The 17,553-nt window shown below is 39.5% G+C and overlaps 1 protein-coding gene across 2 annotated transcripts in view; it reads left to right on the top strand.

Moving 5' to 3' along the window:
• The window catches only part of BTBD9 (BTB domain containing 9), a 308,026-nt gene extending 290,977 nt beyond the window's left edge, over window positions 1-17,049 (top strand). For both annotated transcript variants that reach the window (XM_048843484.2, XM_048843485.2), the window contains one exon: window positions 7,781-17,049. In XM_048843484.2, coding sequence (XP_048699441.1) covers window positions 7,781-7,975 — 195 coding nt within the window. In that variant the 3' untranslated portion in view covers window positions 7,976-17,049. The remainder of the gene's footprint in view (window positions 1-7,780) is intronic.
• Window positions 17,050-17,553: the final 504 nt, after the last annotated feature.

Raw genomic sequence — 17,553 nt, 5'->3', positions numbered from 1 at the left:
TGCACTTAGGACGGAAGAATCCAATGCACCGCTACAGACTAGGGACCGAATGGCTAGGCCGCAGTTCTGCGGAAAAGAACCTAGGGGTGACAGTGGATGAGAAGCTGGATATGAGTCAACAGTGTGCCCTTGTTGCCAAGAAGGCCAGTGGCATTTTGGGATGTATAAGTAGGGGCATAGCCAGAAGATTGAGGGATGTGATCGTTCCCCTCTATTGGACATTGGTGAGACCTCATCTAGAGTACTGTGTCCAGTTTTGGGCCCCACACTACAAGAAGGATGTGGAAAAATTGGAGAGAGTCCAGCGAAGGGCAACAAAAATGATTAGGGGTCTGGAACACATGACTTATGAGGAAAGGCTGAGGGAACTGGGATTGTTTAGTCTGCAGAAGAGAAGAATGAGGGGGGATTTGATAGCTGCTTTCAACTACCTGAGAGGTGGTTCCAAAGAGGATGGTTCTAGACTATTCTCAGTGGTAGAAGAGGACAGGACAAGGAGTAATGGTCTCAAGTTGCAGTGGGGGAGGTTTAGGTTGGCTATTAGGAAAAACTTTTTCACTAGGAGGGTGGTGAAACACTGGAATGTGTTACCTAGGGAGGTGGTGGAATCTCCTTCCTTAGAAGTTTTTAAGGTCAGGCTTGACAAAGCCCTGGCTGGGATGATTTAATTGGGGATTGGTCCTGCTTTGAGCAGGGGGTTGGACTAGATGACCTCCTGAGGTCCCTTCCAACGCTGATATTCTATGATTAAGATAATACAAAATGGTGTAGCATGTCCCTGAAGATATCATTGATGAAATGCCAGAAGATTGCCAGGGAATTGCACAGGCCAAACGGCATAACTAGCTATTTGAAATGTCTCTACCAGGTATGGAAGGTGGACTTCCACTCGTCAATCTTCCTAACCCTTACCAGGTTATAAACTCCATGGAGGTCTAACTTTGTGAAGACTATGGAAGAGCTAAGTCATTGAAAGAATTCCCTGATAGGGGACAGGAGTTACCAATTCTGTTTGGTAACTTTGTTTAGCTTGCTGTATTCCAAACAGGGCATTAGAGATCCATCCTCCTCTTTTACAAAGAAGGTCAGTGCCCCAGCCAGAGATATGGATGGATGAATGAAATCATTTTGAAGGTTCTTTTGAAGGCAGCTTCAAAAAGAGAGTAGGTATAACCAAAAGAGATCTCCACTTCCAGATAAAGATTAATGGAGCAGTCATAAGTGGATGGGGTGGCAAGGTGTACACATTCTTCTTATAAATTCTTGGTATTCAGCAGGTATCACTGAGGTGGCAGGAAGGGGTGCGGAGAGTACAGAGATTCCCTGTGAAGTAATGGCCTCAGATTTTCTGAGGAGGCAGAGTGAGCACAGAGATCTTCTGGTCCAGGGCTGAGTATTGGGAGACATGATTGCTGACAATGCAGGGAGCTGAAATGTACTGCATCTGCCCGCCAATGGATATGTGGATTGTGGGTGGCAAGCCAGTGCATGCTGAGGATAATCTGAGAGTGTGGTGCTTGGATGAGCCCAAACTGGAGGATAGTAACCTCCAAGAGGGCAGTCTGGTGGGTAACCAGGCCCTACAAGAGAAGTGTCCCTTCGATACACTCCACCGAGTCTGGAGAGCTTTCACACCTGGATGGGCATTGCATGTGCTCATGCAAAGTCCAAGTCCATGAAATTACTGAAGCACCCAAATCAACCAGCGCTTCCAGGCGGACCTCAGATATGGTGGGGTGTCAAAGTTAGAGGGAGAGTCGGAAATGTGTCAGGTTCTGGTTAGCTGTTGCCAAAGTACTGGCAGACAAATATCAATATCAAGTACTCAGGGGAGAGGAAGAACATCAACCCAGGCATCTTTGTTGGGGCTGAGACATGGAATTTGCTGGGGCAGGACAGCCCAATGCGAAGTGTCCTGGTTCTCTGCAGTACAGGCATAAAACTGCCATTTTGTATATCTTTTTTTTCTTCAGCCTTGGAAAGGGAGGACTGGGCCTGGGCAGTCTGTGGGGACAAAGCCTGTGGTTAGCAAACTGGGGTTAGGAAAACCAATGGGCCACAAGAGGCAGAGCTTCACTCTTGGCAGTGCTCCGTCAGACGGTGATCACTCTTAATGCACAGTTCAATTACACTGTCCAGGCCAAGCAAGGACTCCATCTGTGCCAGGTCATCTTCGTTTTTTTCATGGCAGCCAAGCTGGAAGTGGTAACACTGCAAGCCTCTTTCCATTCAGTGTCTGCTACCAGGCCCTGAAAATTTGTGGCAAACTTGGCAACCAATCAGCCCCCCTGACGCAATGCTTGAAGCGCAGCCTCTGCTGTGCATATGTGATTTGGGTCATCAAAGATTACCACCATGGCTTGCACAAAGTTTTCAAACTGACCCAAGAGAGGGCTAGATTTTTCCATGAGCAGGGGAAGCCCAGGCCAGGGCCTCCTCAGTCAGCAAGCGGATGATAAATTCTACTTTGGCTTGGTCAGTGCTCTTCATTGCAACAGAAACAGAAGCCAGCACAGATTCAGAAATCCACAGAATTTGCTACAGTCACTGTTGAATTTATCTGGCAGTGGAATCTTTGGTTCATGGGGAGCAGGGGACAGAGCTGCAAGTTGTGCAGCTTGTGCTTGCAAGGCCACATTCTACACCTGCAGGGCAGCAATCTGAGCCTGCAGCTCCTACACTGCACCCACTATCTGTGACGGGAAAACATTTGTCATGGTGGGATCTAAGCCAGAGAGAACTGAACCCCTTTTCCTCTGATGGGTTCCTCTTGGTGGACTGATCAAACAGTTAGGGACTGGGAAATAGGCAGTAAACACTGGTTGTTGCAGCAAGAGTCAGATCTAGTGGTTGAAGCAGGAGTCAGGCCAGGAATTGGAGCTGAGGGTCAGAGCCAGATTACCTGGAGTGAGGCAAGGCTGAGTCCATGGCAGGAGCAGGGCCGGATCTGAGTTTAGAACATGGGAACAAGCAGGCTAAGGAGCGATCACAGCCGTGAGTGGATGCATTAAGCAGCTAGTGCCTTGCTGCTGCTGTGGGTCTTAAGAGCATGTCTGCTGATATCTTCAGGCAGTTGGGTGGTTTGGCCAATCAGGCAGCTCTGTTAGGGCCTAGCTGCACTGGTTAGACTGCCTGGGAGTTAACCTAGCAGGTGAGCAGGCTGGGATTCCTTGTTCCTGAAAGGAGCTGAGAGCTGGTAGATGAAACTCTGGCCCCATGGAAGTCAGTGGTAAAACTGCCATTGATTTCAGTGGGGCTGGGAGTTCATTCCATGTGTTCTAATCCTAGCTTTACCCTTTCCATGTTGTGTGGCTTTGGGCAAGTTACTCTCTTCCTTCCTGTTTTCCTCATCTGTAAAGTGGGTAAATAATACTTACATACCTGTGAGGTAAGTGTGTAAGGATTATTACCTAGTTAGTGCTTATAAAATGTTTTTAAAAAATGTAAAATGCTATGTATTAGTAAGCATTAAGTAAAAAAATGTTGCACAAATACAAAGATATGCAACTTCTTATGAGCTCAAGAATACTCTAATTTGAATTGCAGCCTGGTACAAGCCAGGCTGCCACCTGTATGTTTTGAGTAAGATGTCTTAAAAGATAAAGAATCTGATTCCTGCTTAATTATAGGTATTGCACAAGCTTCTCTCCAATCTGCCACTACCTTCCCTGTTTCCAAACGATTTGAGATATGTCTGAAGAACATGAATATTTGCCATTTCCTTTGGAGCTTTGGTCTTTATAAGCATGTGACTGTAAAGTTTTGTTTTTTTTTTTTTTTTACTCTTTGGACGTTAGATTTTGTTTTAATTACCTATTTAGCATGATCCTGATTTCCTTCAGCATTGTATCTGCTTCCTCTGGGAAACGTGTGTCTACTTCTGGCTCTCATCTTTTGTGAACGATAAGGCAATTAATTCATTAAATTTTTAGCAGAATTTACTACTTCTGTCAAATTCCCCTAATGCTATCTCTTGGAGGCCCTAATACCTTTTTCACTGACCTTTTGTTCCTGATGTACTTAGAATTGCTCTTCCATTCATTTATCTTAACTTCTTATTAAAAGTTTCTTGTATTCTCTACCTCCATTTTTAATCTCTCCACTAATTTCACTTTGTAATCCTCTTTTGAATTTGACATCGTATATCTCACCGACTTTGTCTCTCTTCCTTTAGTCTTGATTTTATTTTATACCACCATGTTCATTCATGTTAGCATTTTTCTTCTACTCTTACTGTGCTTATCACTAGATGGCAGGCATACATTAATATATTTTTGAAAACTTCCCATTTCTCCTGTGGTCTTTTCTTTTTTTTTATTTGATCCGATTTCACCAGCCTTTTCCCACAGTCTTCCAAAATTTGTTATTCTGTTTTTATCATGTCCTTTTATTACTCAGAAGTCAATGACTGCTCTTCTTAAAGGATTGTATTCTTTTCCCTTTGAAGTCTGATGGCCAAACTCCCATTGACTTCACAGAGAGAAGAATTAGGTCCCTACTTCCTTCCTTTACATAACATGCCACATCTAAGCTGCTGTTATCATAGTGTATATAAATGTGTTACTCAGTTTATTCCCCCTGTTTAATGTGTCCCAGTTTGTTTAGATTATTGATACACAGCAGTATCTCGTTGTTACTGTTCTGTTCTTTTCACAAATCTGTTTTGATTTGTTACATGACTTCCTCATCCTTTTAATCAATCAGATCAGATGCTCTTTGGAAAATTCTTACCATTCACTTCCTGCCTTTATCATATCTATATTCAAGCCATAAATTATTCTGCTCCTTTCATTTTATTCCTTCAGAATATTTTATCTCAGTTACATAGGAAATTAATCTGGGCACATGCTTTGAAATTAATCTGGGCACATGCCGCTTGTGTATCATTCTTTTTCAGATGACCAGATTTATTTGCCCGTAAATAGTAGACTTCTTGATTGAAACAGTGTAATTTTAAACAAAATGGGCTGCTGACAGCCTGTTCTCAATGAGGAGTCCTCAACTCTAGGATGTACTTCCCTACTTGGTCTGTCAGAGCTTGGATTTTATGACTTTTAGAGCATAATCTGTGTTTTTTCCACACTTTTCTCAGGATGGCAGTGGATGGTTGAGTGTTTTTTGTAGTTGGTAGGTGACATTGAACTATTTTGTAAATGTTTTTATTTAATTATTATAAACTCTTCTGTCCATTCCTGTGTTTTTTTCCATTTGTTGACAGAATTGAAAGCCATAAATTTCAGATGAAATATTGGGTTTTGGTATATTTCAATACAAAAAGTTTTCATTGGCTTTTTTCCTTGTACTTGTCAGTCTTTCTATTTTTTTATAAATAAGAAAAAAGAACATTTATTCTCCTCAGGTCTTTTTGTCATTGGTTTATTGTGACTGAAAGTTTTGGATGATGTCCCTGATAGACCAGTGCCATGTCTGCTGGAAGAGGCCTCTTGTCCTCAAACAAATGTAGGGGAGTTTGGCTCTCCTTATTTGGATGCCAGAACTTCATCAAATTTCCCAAGAGAAGCACAAGAAATCCTCAGATTAGAGGATAATACTGAGTTCTTGGTTCCTGCTTTTATAAAGAAGCACATGCATCATTGTTTGTTTTTACTTTATCTGTGGTTACATATATAAATCAAATACTGAGTGGAATTGATACATCCAGGACTGTTCTTCTGAATCCTCCCCCCTCTTCAGCAGTGTTGCTCTATATATGTTAAAGTGAAACAATAATAAAACACCTCTTGAGTCCACAGTAGTGTCAATGTGGCAGCTTCTGAGGTGAACATTACAGCCTGGTATGAAAAAGAAATGGTAACAATGAAAGGTATAATTTAGGAGACAAGTTTTTCTGATTTTATAGATTGATATCAGCTAATGGTTAGTAATAGCTACTGTATAAAAAGATGCATCACTATATAAATATAAGATGAAATTTTAAATGAGAAACTCTATTTGCATTGGACATTGTGGGAGCATGGAGTGTCTCGATTTCCAGACCTGTGCCCTACCCATTTTGACCATACCACCTTGCTAGGAAAGCAGTGTACTATAAAGATGCATTGATCAGCTATAGTCCATTCCCTTAAATCCTGATACTTGTAATGGAAGCTAGAAAAATGACAGTGGCTGTTACCTTCAAAACTTTAAAGCCTAGCAAGTAATCACAGTCTTTGAGAAATCTATTTAATGAAAGACAGCACAGCAACGCAATTGCAAATGCAGAGATGAGTTTACAAAAGAAGCTAACATTATATATATCACACCTAGAAATGGAGAGAAAATAACAGAGCAGACGACAAAAAAAAATTGCAAGAATTCTGGCACCAAGAAAGACACAAGAAATTATAATAAGAGAGCTACAGAGAACATGACTGTGAATAAAGCTCTCTTGGTTTCATACACGCTGTTGGGTTCTAAATTAGCTAGCAACTCTCAGGAAAAAGATCTAGGGGTTACTGTAGACAGTTCAATGAAGATGTCTGCTCAATGTGCAGTCACAGTGAAAAAGACTAATAGGATTCTAAATTGTATTAAAGACAAGGTAGAAAATAATAGATAATATTATACTGGTCTTGTATAAATCAATGATCTGTCTACACTTTGTGTGCTTTGTTTGGTTTTGGTCATCTGACCTCAAAAAGGATGTTGCTGAACTTAAAAGGCCTAGGAAAGGACAGCTAAGATTTGAAGAGGTTTCAGTGGGTTTATGTGGCTATGAGATGAGATTTAAATGTTTTGGACTGTTTAAGAGGAGAATAAGAAGAAGCATGATAGCATACAAAATAATGAATGGATTAGTAAAAACTAAGCAGGCATCCCTCTTCAGCTAGTGCCATGACAGAAGAACAAGAGGACACTCAATGAAATTGATTGACAGCAAATTTAAAATTAATAGAAGGAAAGATTTATTTACAATGTTGGTGGTAAACCTGTGCAATTGACTGTCATGGAAAAATCATTGAAGCAAACAGTTTAGTGGCATTTATAAGGACCCACTGAATAGCTACATGAACAGGTGTTCTATAAGCAGCTATACTAACCTAGGAAATATGGTGAAAAATGTTGAAAGGGAAATCTTCCTGTTTTAGGGCCTAAGATAATCACCTGCAGAGTCTGGAAGGAGTTCCCCTATGTACTGCTTGCACAATGATCACATCTTGAAACATCAATTGTTGGCTGCTACTTGAAGCAGAATTCTGCATTTGATGAAGCAATGGTCTCCTTGGACCTGGCAAATCCTGTATTTCTGTGTACTGCAAAATATTGCATCTGCTGAGGTGTTGCTGAATACAGTAGAGGGCAGTCATGAGATAACATCATCTGCATTACAGTGTCACTTTAATTCGTAGATAATGTGGATGTTCAGCCTTTCTGGAGTTTAATTAAGTCATTTTCATTGTCATTTGATAGCTTTTAGATTATAGATATGCTGCTTTGCAAACTAAAGGATTTTTCCAAATCACCAAAATGTCCCCATTTGCCTCAGAACTATCTATCTGACTGAATTCAGGCTCAGCACCTCAAACTAAAGGCTACCAGACATAAAGGCTTATCGGCTAAGGCCTTCTCCCCCTACATGGCTGTTACTCGCATTTGTTTCAACCCTAACAGTTGTGGGTTCTGAACACAGGCTGTTAAGCCCACGATGAAACATTCTAGCTTGGATCAGCCCTTTGGCACTGGCACGTTGCCTGCATGCTTCACTGAAGGTGTTGTTTAGTTCTGTTCACACTTTCGCTTCTATTAATTGTTTTGCTTATCTCTTCATTTTTTTTCCCAGGTGTTTCACTGTGTGCATTTTGAGTGTCCAGCACAAAACAGTGCCCACAAGGAAGAGGGTAACGAGGAAGTGGCAACAGCAGAACTGGGCACTGGCACACAACAGCTTGTTTCTCGCCCAGTTCGAGCCTCAAGCACCAGTTCTCTGCACTCCCTCACTGGATCCACCTCACGTACACATGCTCACCAACCATAAAGGAGAGTGGAAAGGAGCTTTTGCAGTCTCCATGATGCTATACGAAATTATTCACAACCTTCTTGTACAGGCACCTTTTTTCTTGTTCTCTCAGTGAACAAAGGGGACCATGCCTGCCAGCTGGAAATGCTGAAATGGAAAAGGCTTTCCAAGGACACAAAGGGGCTGCTTCACTCTCTTCAATTTGTTCAAATCAGGCTGGTCTCCGGGGGGATAAAATAGATCTTCAATCTATATCAAGTCCCCCATTAACACCCTACCTCTTTAATCTAACCAAGGAAAGGAGAATGGAAGGAAATAAAAGGCAGAGCCAGATTGGAATACAAAAATGGCATATGAACCATAGACTGAAAGGAATATAAATTAAGTATTTGTTACCTGAAGTCACCGATTAGGAAACAGAATGATGATCTTTATTACATCACTAGGGAAAATAGATTGTTTTTATTTTTTTAAATTATTCTTAATCCATAGTCCTTTGTAAATGATAAGCTGTTTTCTAAATCATTTTGACTAGGTGTCTGACTTTTCCCTTATTTTCGGCTGTAGTACATACAGTACAATAGATTAGGGAAGTAACAGGCATGTGTATCACCTGGTATGACAAGGAAAAAACCCTCATGATAAAAACAAATCAATTCATGGATGCTGTATTTAATTCTGACTTTACTTGAATTGTTGAGTTACGAAATTGTCATTTCTTATCTATGTTCCAAGCGGGAAATTCCTAGTCAAGCTTCCAATTTGACAAGTAGATAACTATCTGCTTAATTCAAAGATGACTCTTCAAGTTTTACTTAAATTTCTACAAAAATTATTGTAAATTTGTCAAATGTGGTGTTTGTGTTTAGAAAAGCAGAATTACAGCTGACCACTGGCATGCTGCTGATCAGACTCAGCAATACAAAAATGAGAATTTGCAGTCAAAAATATTTCAAAGAAAATAATAGACTACAGTGTTCAACTAGGGATTTAAAAAGCCGCTTATACACTTTTCTCATAATCTTCATGGAAAAAAATTAATGTAACTATTGTAGTTTGATCTGACTCTTCATTGGTTCTTGCTTTAGTAATTTACATCTCAGTGTTAACTGTCCTACTTGTCCTTTGTAACTTGATCAGATTATCTGCTTTTTTTCTTAATCTTGAGCATTTTCACATTGTGATCACCAGGATCCTCTAATCTCCAGTCCATGTGACTTAGCAAAAGCTCCACATCTCACTGGGCTTGCCCGTGTGGGAAGAAGAGGTTCTGTTTTTACACACAATATTGATGTCATTGGCAAAAATAATTAGGAAAGATTGATATTTCTTCTGAAGTACATGATCTTTGGAGCATCTACTGTCCAAGTTTATCGACCTGGAATTTTTTTTCTGTTGGTCTAATACACCTTTGCGAGAGCAAAACAAGATGACAAGTCAGAGTTAGTCAAGTCAAATATGATTTTCCTCTGCTTGAACATAATGATATAATGAGTTGTATATCAATCTATCACACTGCTTAACCTGAAAGAATTTCTTTCTGAATACCAGTTGGGCTAAAAGCATGAAGGAACAGATAGCATGGTGGCTACAATACAGCAGACACTTGATAGAGAAAAAAAGAAATGTTTCCTCTTTCTGATATATTTCCTGTAAAGTTGAATAACTTTGGCAATTTTATCTTTTTTTCCTTATCGCCAGACCCATCTTCAGTCTTTCTCATGTTAGCTCCTGTATTCCCTCCCCAAACCGTTTGCCCCCATAGCCTGAATCAAGATGGTTCTTATTGGAGATGCATGGACATTACGTGATACATTTTATTAGGTGTCATGGCTCATAGTGCTTAGTAGCGGTGCTCTGCATGTGGAATATTGCTCATGAGCTATCAGCTACCACTGGCTGCTGATTACCACATTTATTTAGCATAGTGGAATTCAGACTAAGTTTTGGGTACAGAGCTCTTTGATTAACTTCAAGTACAGAGGTAGAAAATTTTAGACTAAACTTTTATTTAAAAAGAAACAAACAAAAATCCCTTGACAATTGTAATCTTTGCTGGACCTATTGAGTAGCATGGAACCTGCCTTGTCTTTCTTGGGTTGAACCTTCAGCATCAGAGTTGACATTGGCAAGAGACTACAAATAAATTAACAACTAATTTCACTATTCTCAGACTGTGAATAAACAAATTACATCATTTTCCAGTTTTGTTAGCTCTAATTGCCACCATTGTAGGGAGTGTTGTAACATAAGAATGAAATAGATCTGTACCAATTGTCCCTGGGTTTAGACTCTCACAGACAAAGTGCAGGGTTTTGAATGTATACTTCCCAGACATGGACAATTATTCTGTAGAATGCTGCTGAGCCAAAAAAAGACTCTTTAGAAGCCATCAGTCTACACCCCTCCTTCTCGCATTCTCTCTGATCTTGCCCTCTGAGGCTTCATAGATCAAAGATATCTATATATTCTAGATTTCTTATTACATCTACTAGCCACCCAGGCCTCTATTCACCCCAGTTTTGGGACATGAAGAATTTGAAAGATTAACCTATAGCAGAGTACATGTGAGAAATTCTCAAAGTGCAGAGCAACAGGATCTGTAGAACTTCAAATATCCAAAAAAAGTATGTCAGCCACAGCTGAGATAAATTACCTCATCCTTCCTCACAAACAAATAGGAATTTTTTAACATTACGATTCCCCATCACATCATGCCACTTTCACACACCTGTTAGTCCCCTCTCTGATAATTATTTGTGCTTTGAACCTATCTCTGAAGTGAGTCATTGTGTCTGTGTTGGCACAGAATTTTCAAACCTTTGCAAGCCAAAATAACCCCACCACTTTCCATTTTGTGGTTTGGATCTTTTAGTCTTGTATAACGAGTAATGTTGGTGGTTTTGGAGTTGTATGTTTTGAGCATCTCATTTTTGCTCAGTCTTTAAAAACCCACAAAATCTATTTATTGCCTGGTATGCTCTTCTGCCATGAACATTCTCTTCCAATATAATGTGCCAGTGGTGAGGCAGGAGGATTAATTTATATTTTGGTATAAATGTCCTCAGCTTTTTCCAGTTCTTTTATAGATTTTCTTCATTGTGGGATTGCTGCTTAATGGAATTCTGGTATTCATGTATGATTTTTGTCAACCCTGCTCTGAGTTTTTAGCTTGTTTCTTGATGGAAAGAACTAAAAGCATAGTTGAGCTGCTTAGATGTACCATTAAAAAGTGTGTCCCTTCAGGATGATGGGATATATACAGGTACTCTGAACTATATAGCATACTATAACTATATATTTTATCTGTGACTGAGATAGAACAGGACTGACCAGATGTTCTCTTGTCTCCTGTCAGACTGTAAGAGTTTTGTTGTTAGATCTCTATGCTAATAGCATTTGTTTATATTCTCACTCTAGAGACATTGTTTCTATTTAGCACTTAAATTGACTTTGACATTAAAAACGATAAACTCCACCCTCAGTTTTTCCTTATTCTTTTTCATTTCCTCTGTTTTCTCCCAATGCTAGCTTCAGTTTAGACTAGCATCAAGCTCATGTGGTGCTCAGCAGAGTTACCTTTAAAGTTTCCTTTTTTAATTAAGTGTCTCTTTCTTCCAAATACATTAAAAACACTTTTATTCCCAGAAACGTCTGGCACCAAACCAAACCATATTTTCAGCAAGAGCAGGCCATACTTGTAAAACTGATTTCTCTGGGAAAATGAGTTTTTGAATTGAGCAAAAATTGCTCGGCTCCGTTTTCCAAACCATTGTCAAACAACCTTACAAACAAGCTCCTGAAAGATCAGTTTAGACTTTCTTTAATTTAAAAAGCAACAAAAATATAATTTTGTCTTTCTCTAGCAAAGGAAACTAGTGTACCACTGAAAGAAGCAAGTATTTTTATTTTTCCATGGAGGGACATTTGATAATGCAGAGGCACAGTTTTCCATTTCATGAGCCTTCGTTTAAGAAGTTCCTTTTGACAATGAAGCAATGTGGTAAAAGGCAAGAAAATTAAATTTGTTTTCTTCCAGGAATTTGCAGTGTGTACTTTTTATTTTTACGTTATCTTCTGCAAAAGTAACATGTTCAGTTTGAACTATAACAAAACAAGTGAATCCAAGGCTGATGTGAGATGTTTAGCACAGAGGTGAAATTAGCCTTTTTCATGTAGAGGAAACTTGGTGCTTCAGTGCAGTTTGCTTCCTCTGGAGCTCCATTTATTTCTCTTTCTTTAGAAATCAATTCTGCATGTTTGTCCTGACTACAACTCCCACTGGAGTTCAGTGCTTATTAGTGCTGTGGAAAATTCTAATGCAGTTAATGTATCTTCACCTTAATGTATTTTTATTATTATAACATTAAATTAGAGAATTTTCTGTATTGTATCTGCTTTGACAAGTTGGTAGGCTCTTCTGACAGAGGAAGGAGGTGAAAGGTCATGATTAAGGCACTACTTGAATTGTGGGATGATTGTCATATAATTGCGGTTGAGTCGCGGACAAGACATGGGAAATTGCAGAAGAGTAATAATGGGCCTATATTATTTGCAGTAATTTGGAAAATGCGCTCCCTCTGTCAGCCGTGCGTGGGATTGACAGTGGAAGCTCCCAGTGTCAGCCACCTGGCTGATGGACGGGGCTCCTGCTGTCAGCCGTGCACGGGGCTGAGGGCCAGGGCTCCCACTGTCAGCGCCCATCTGATGGACGGGTTCCACTGTCAGCCCCGCGCATGGGTAGGCTCCTGCTGTCAGCTGCCAGCCTGACAAAATTGCGGTGGAAACCTTATATTGCAGAATCCCCAATGTCTGCAATATCACAAGTTAAGTAGGGCCTTAGTCATGATGTTGGTAATTCAATACTGTAGGTAAATGAAACCGATTTTTCAGGGTTTCTTCAATTGATAAAATATGAACTTTTAATAACTACAGATCATTTAACAATATTATGCATAGCCAGAGTCAGTGCAGAGACTAGAAGGTAAAGTTACTAGAGTTTATTATTGCATTGTTAGATAGAGCTACTAGTTCTGTTGGACCAAAATGTATGCGATGCCCACCCAAGAATATAAAATATGGAATCAGAGACTAGACTAACTCAGTTTTTGAACTTTTCTGGCAAATGGGAATTTTGTAATTATTTTCCTTTTAGGAAGTATTTGTTGTCTTTATATAAGTTTTGCAAGGTGCTCAGATACCATTGGGGTGAGTTTGGAATACGTTTTTAGGAAGTTATAGTAGTGATGGTTGTAGCCATTAGGAAACATCAAAGCCAGTTAAAAACAACAATCTTGTGCATGCATAAAGTCAAATTAGCTGCCATGGTGCAAGGACATATTTTAGAAATATTAATTTACAGGTTCCAGAGTCTAGGGCCTGATTACCCACTGCCTCCCAATTGTGTATCTATTAATGATTTATTCAAGCTACAGTCTTGATCTTGTAAGTTAATTGATTGCCTGCTAATTTGAATTAACTAATAGAATTGTAAAGTGCAGTGGTGGTGTAGCCATGGTAGTCCTGGGACATTAGAGAGAGAAGATGAGTGAGGTAATATCTTTTACTGGACCACTTCTGTTGGTGAAAGAGACAAGTTTTTGAGCTACACAGAGCTCTACCTGAAGAAGAGCTCTGTGTAGCTCAAAAGCTTGTATCTTTCACCACAGAAGCTGGTCGAGTAAAAGATATTACCTCACCCACCTTGCCTAGACAGTCGTAAAAGTTAATCTAGATGCTCCAAAAACCTGTGCTCTAAGATACAAATGCTTATTTCTGGTCCCGATCTCTCAGTGTATTCCAAAGCTTGGGGCAGCTAGACAAAGCATTTAAAGTTTTGTTAGTGAACTTAGGCTAATAGGTAAATTGATGAACTTGAGTTACAACAGAATCAGGTACTCTGGTCTAGATGAGGCCTTGCACCTGTGCAACTGGGTATAAAATGCTACTGTTGTAATTTGGTAGCATATTATACCCTTTTTATGGTCACTTAAAAGTGATGTACACAAGGTGTGAAACAGTGGACATTCAAGCCCGGGGTGTTCATGTTGTTCCCAGTTGAGGGATGTTTGTAATTTGGCTGTAAGTAACACACATAAAATAGAGCAAATTGCATATCTCCATCTTCAGGACAATAGTGCAGTCTGTAGACACTACAGGTCCCACTTGGCTCCCTTGTATACTGTGACCTGTTGTCTCCCTGGAGTGAACGTCCATATTAAAAATTAGGGTGTTTGTGGAAGTGTGCAGGCTGTACTTTAGCCAGCTCTCCTACACGTGATTTTTGTGAGTGTCAGTTGGAATCCACAAGCACTCATTAGAAAGTTTTGACTGATATGAGTAGGAATTGTGCCCACATCTCACGGCAAAACTGGGTCCTTTGTTTTAGATTTAAAATGCTTCAGCAGCAGTTTAAACTTTTGAAATTGCCATGTAGCTTATCTTAGACAAAGGGAATCCAAGATGACAACTGTGATATATGGAATTCTCATGGGGGGAAACTGAAAATTCCTGCCATTTTCCCATAGGATGGCTACAATTTACAGCTGATGGAAGTTGAGTTACACATCACTTATGTTTAGTTACTCATGCATTTTATTACTGTAACATATATGAATGGTGGCAGTAACTGAATAACAAACCTTACTCAGAGTAATAATACCCTGCTGGCATAAGTCATTATTAGCAAAATCAGAGAATTATCTCTTTGCCCACCTCCTCACCCCCAGTCTAATAGAATGATAAGTATAACTTTTTTCAGAGCATTGAGCTGTATCCCTTACATAAGTGTGCTGGGAATTGCAGTTCAGACTGCATCAGGTAAACCACTAAAATCCTCATATAGGGAGTAAACAGGAGCCCCCCTCTGTTGCTACAGGCCCTGAGCTGTGGTAGAGGCAATGGAAGTGCTGTGGGACTGCATTGTTGGTGCAATATAAAAACTAACAATGTATCCCCAGAACTTTCACTAGAACTATTTCCTTATTGATCACCTCAGCCCATGCATTATTTGTGTGCAATCCCAATGAATCAAACCCCAGTTAACAGAAGGTAAGCTTGTTTCCCAGGATTTTCAGTGCTGTCTGGTGAGTCATGAAAGCTGGCAGAAACATCAGCAACACTCTATGGTATGTTTGTGTGAGGATTCTGGGGCATATACAGAACTGACTTAAATATCCTATCAAACAAAATGCTGTTTATCTGAAGGTGTCAAATGTCTCCTGAAACCTTTGGATAAGCAGGGTTGTATTGTACTTATTCAGACCAGTGCCTACACCTTGAGACCGTGCGCCATGTAATCTGACTCAATAACAATTATTGAAGCATCTCCCTAAACAAACACTAGTAAACTTACACACCTACAAGGAAATACAGTAGTTCTTTTTCTTGGTAATGTTTTGAGACTATACAAATACCTGTAGTCTCTGTGTGATGCAGGTGATTTATGATAAATACCTAGCACGTACATACCTTTATGTGTATAGATAGATGGTATAAAGAGTTCCCCTTCAATTAATATTCTCCTTTTATGAAAACATTTAGATATTGTACTTCCCTTTAAGTATAGTCAGCCACTATAACTGTTGTCTGGCACCTTCTACATATGTTTGTTGCTTTTTGTTTAATTCAGCTGCTAAATTCTTCACAGGAATTTCTCATAGGAATTTGACACATGCAGAAACTACACTTTCAAAGGAATCACAAATGGCTTCATTACTAAGGACCTGAAGCAGGTTCTTTCTGCTTTCTACCTTTCAGGACTATGTGGTGCAAGAGGAAAATATAGATGTGACCTGGAAAAAATAGGATTATTATTAAAAGTGGGCAGAGATGCAGCCTAGGGTGCAAAGGGAGCTTCAAGTAACAGATTAAAGCTAAATGCTGGTAGGAGGACTGGGAAATCCAAAATTTCATAATCTGATACAGAGGGTTGATAAGATTCTGCTTTGACATTTGTGTTTGTCCACTTGTACTCATTTTATAACAAAGACTTTATTAACATTTCCTAATTTGGGACTGTTGTACAGATAAAATGCAATTTACAGGCATTAGGAAGTAAATATTTTAAATGATATGAAGAGAGATTATATAACAAGAGTATGGGGTTTAACATGGTTGAGTCGAAGTATACCAATCTTATATTAGCAAGTGCTCTCATAATGAGCCATCTGATGATGAGATTGTCGTGTAGTTGCAAACATGCACATTTATGCATACATATAACTTAGAAAGTATATGTAGATGTTTCATAAATCCATGTCACCAGAATCCTGAAATTCATTTGAGTCTTATTTTTACTTAGACTCTCGTTCATATTTTTTTCTTTTATTTTAAAGAATTTTATAATCTAGATTTTGTTATGGAAAGGATTATAACAAAAGTGAACATAAAGCCATGGAGAATAGACTGTAAAGAACAATGCAGAAATAGTTTCTAGGGGAAGGGTTCAACAGGGATGCCCCAGGGCTACCAGCTCCTCTTTTTTTGTCTCTACTCACTGCTCCTGTTTTTTTTCTCCTTTCTGCACCTAACATATATTTTTCTGAATGATGATGAACTGAAGGGACTTAGCTGTTCACCTCTCTGCCCCATACCTGAGTAATGTATACAAGTCCCAATTCATTAGAATCCAAACTTTCATTGTAAGTAGTAGAAAGCTGAGAATTATTAAGGTGCAAAGTTTAAGCCAATCTATCCAGGCACCAGGCAAGCACCCGCTTTCACTGTCTGCATGCGTTGTGGCTCTGATCATTCACCACTGAAGTCAATGAGGGGATTGCCATTGACTTCAAGGGGTGCAGGATCAGGCTTTGTGTGGGATTGTGTAGTTTACATCATGCACCATTACCATCATTTCTCCACTCCTGGAATTCACCAGTACAATACACTGATACATTTATTGTATTGTGAGAATATTTTCAGTCAGTTGCATTGGCAAAAGAAAGTATCCATTGAGCATGTCTTGCCAGAGCAACAAATACAAAGTAGATAATTATCTTTAGATTCAAACATCCCATACAGCTAATCTATTCATTTAGGACTCAATTTCTACTAACTTACTCTGAGAATCTTGAGACACGAGGTTCTTGTAATATTTTGGGTTCCTCTCTCCTATATTGACTTCATTATTACAATTTTTTTAATAGTTGGGCTTTCTTTGTGGAGTAAATTTTAATGCCCTTGGTTCAAAGCTCATGAAAGAAATGTTAGGGCCAGGCTTAATGCATGTGGAGCCTGTTATGAATTTCTCCACTCATCTGTCAATGGTCCTCATTCCTGACCAACAGCAGACTCCCTGGTCCCATTCCTCCCCAGCAGAGACTGCCAGTTGTGCTATATAATGGTGGTTTTGTGCATTAACCGTCCTTTGGCATCTTTCCCCCTTTACCAGGTTTCTTGAGAATAGGCTTCCATAGCTTGGTTCTAAACTACCTCACACCCTGTTGTGAACAGAGATGCGCTGATGCTAAAATACTTGCTCTGTGATGGAGCTATTGGGTGCTCTTAAAATGCCCATATAGATGTAGTTATACCAGCCCAACACGCGGTGATTTCATTTTTGGGAATACTGCCCCCAGAAAGAGGTACTTACTGGA

This window comes from Caretta caretta, chromosome 3 (genome assembly GCF_965140235.1).
Source record: "Caretta caretta isolate rCarCar2 chromosome 3, rCarCar1.hap1, whole genome shotgun sequence".
Lineage (NCBI taxonomy): Eukaryota > Metazoa > Chordata > Testudines > Cheloniidae > Caretta > Caretta caretta.
This window is presented reverse-complemented; position numbering and strand designations above follow the sequence as displayed.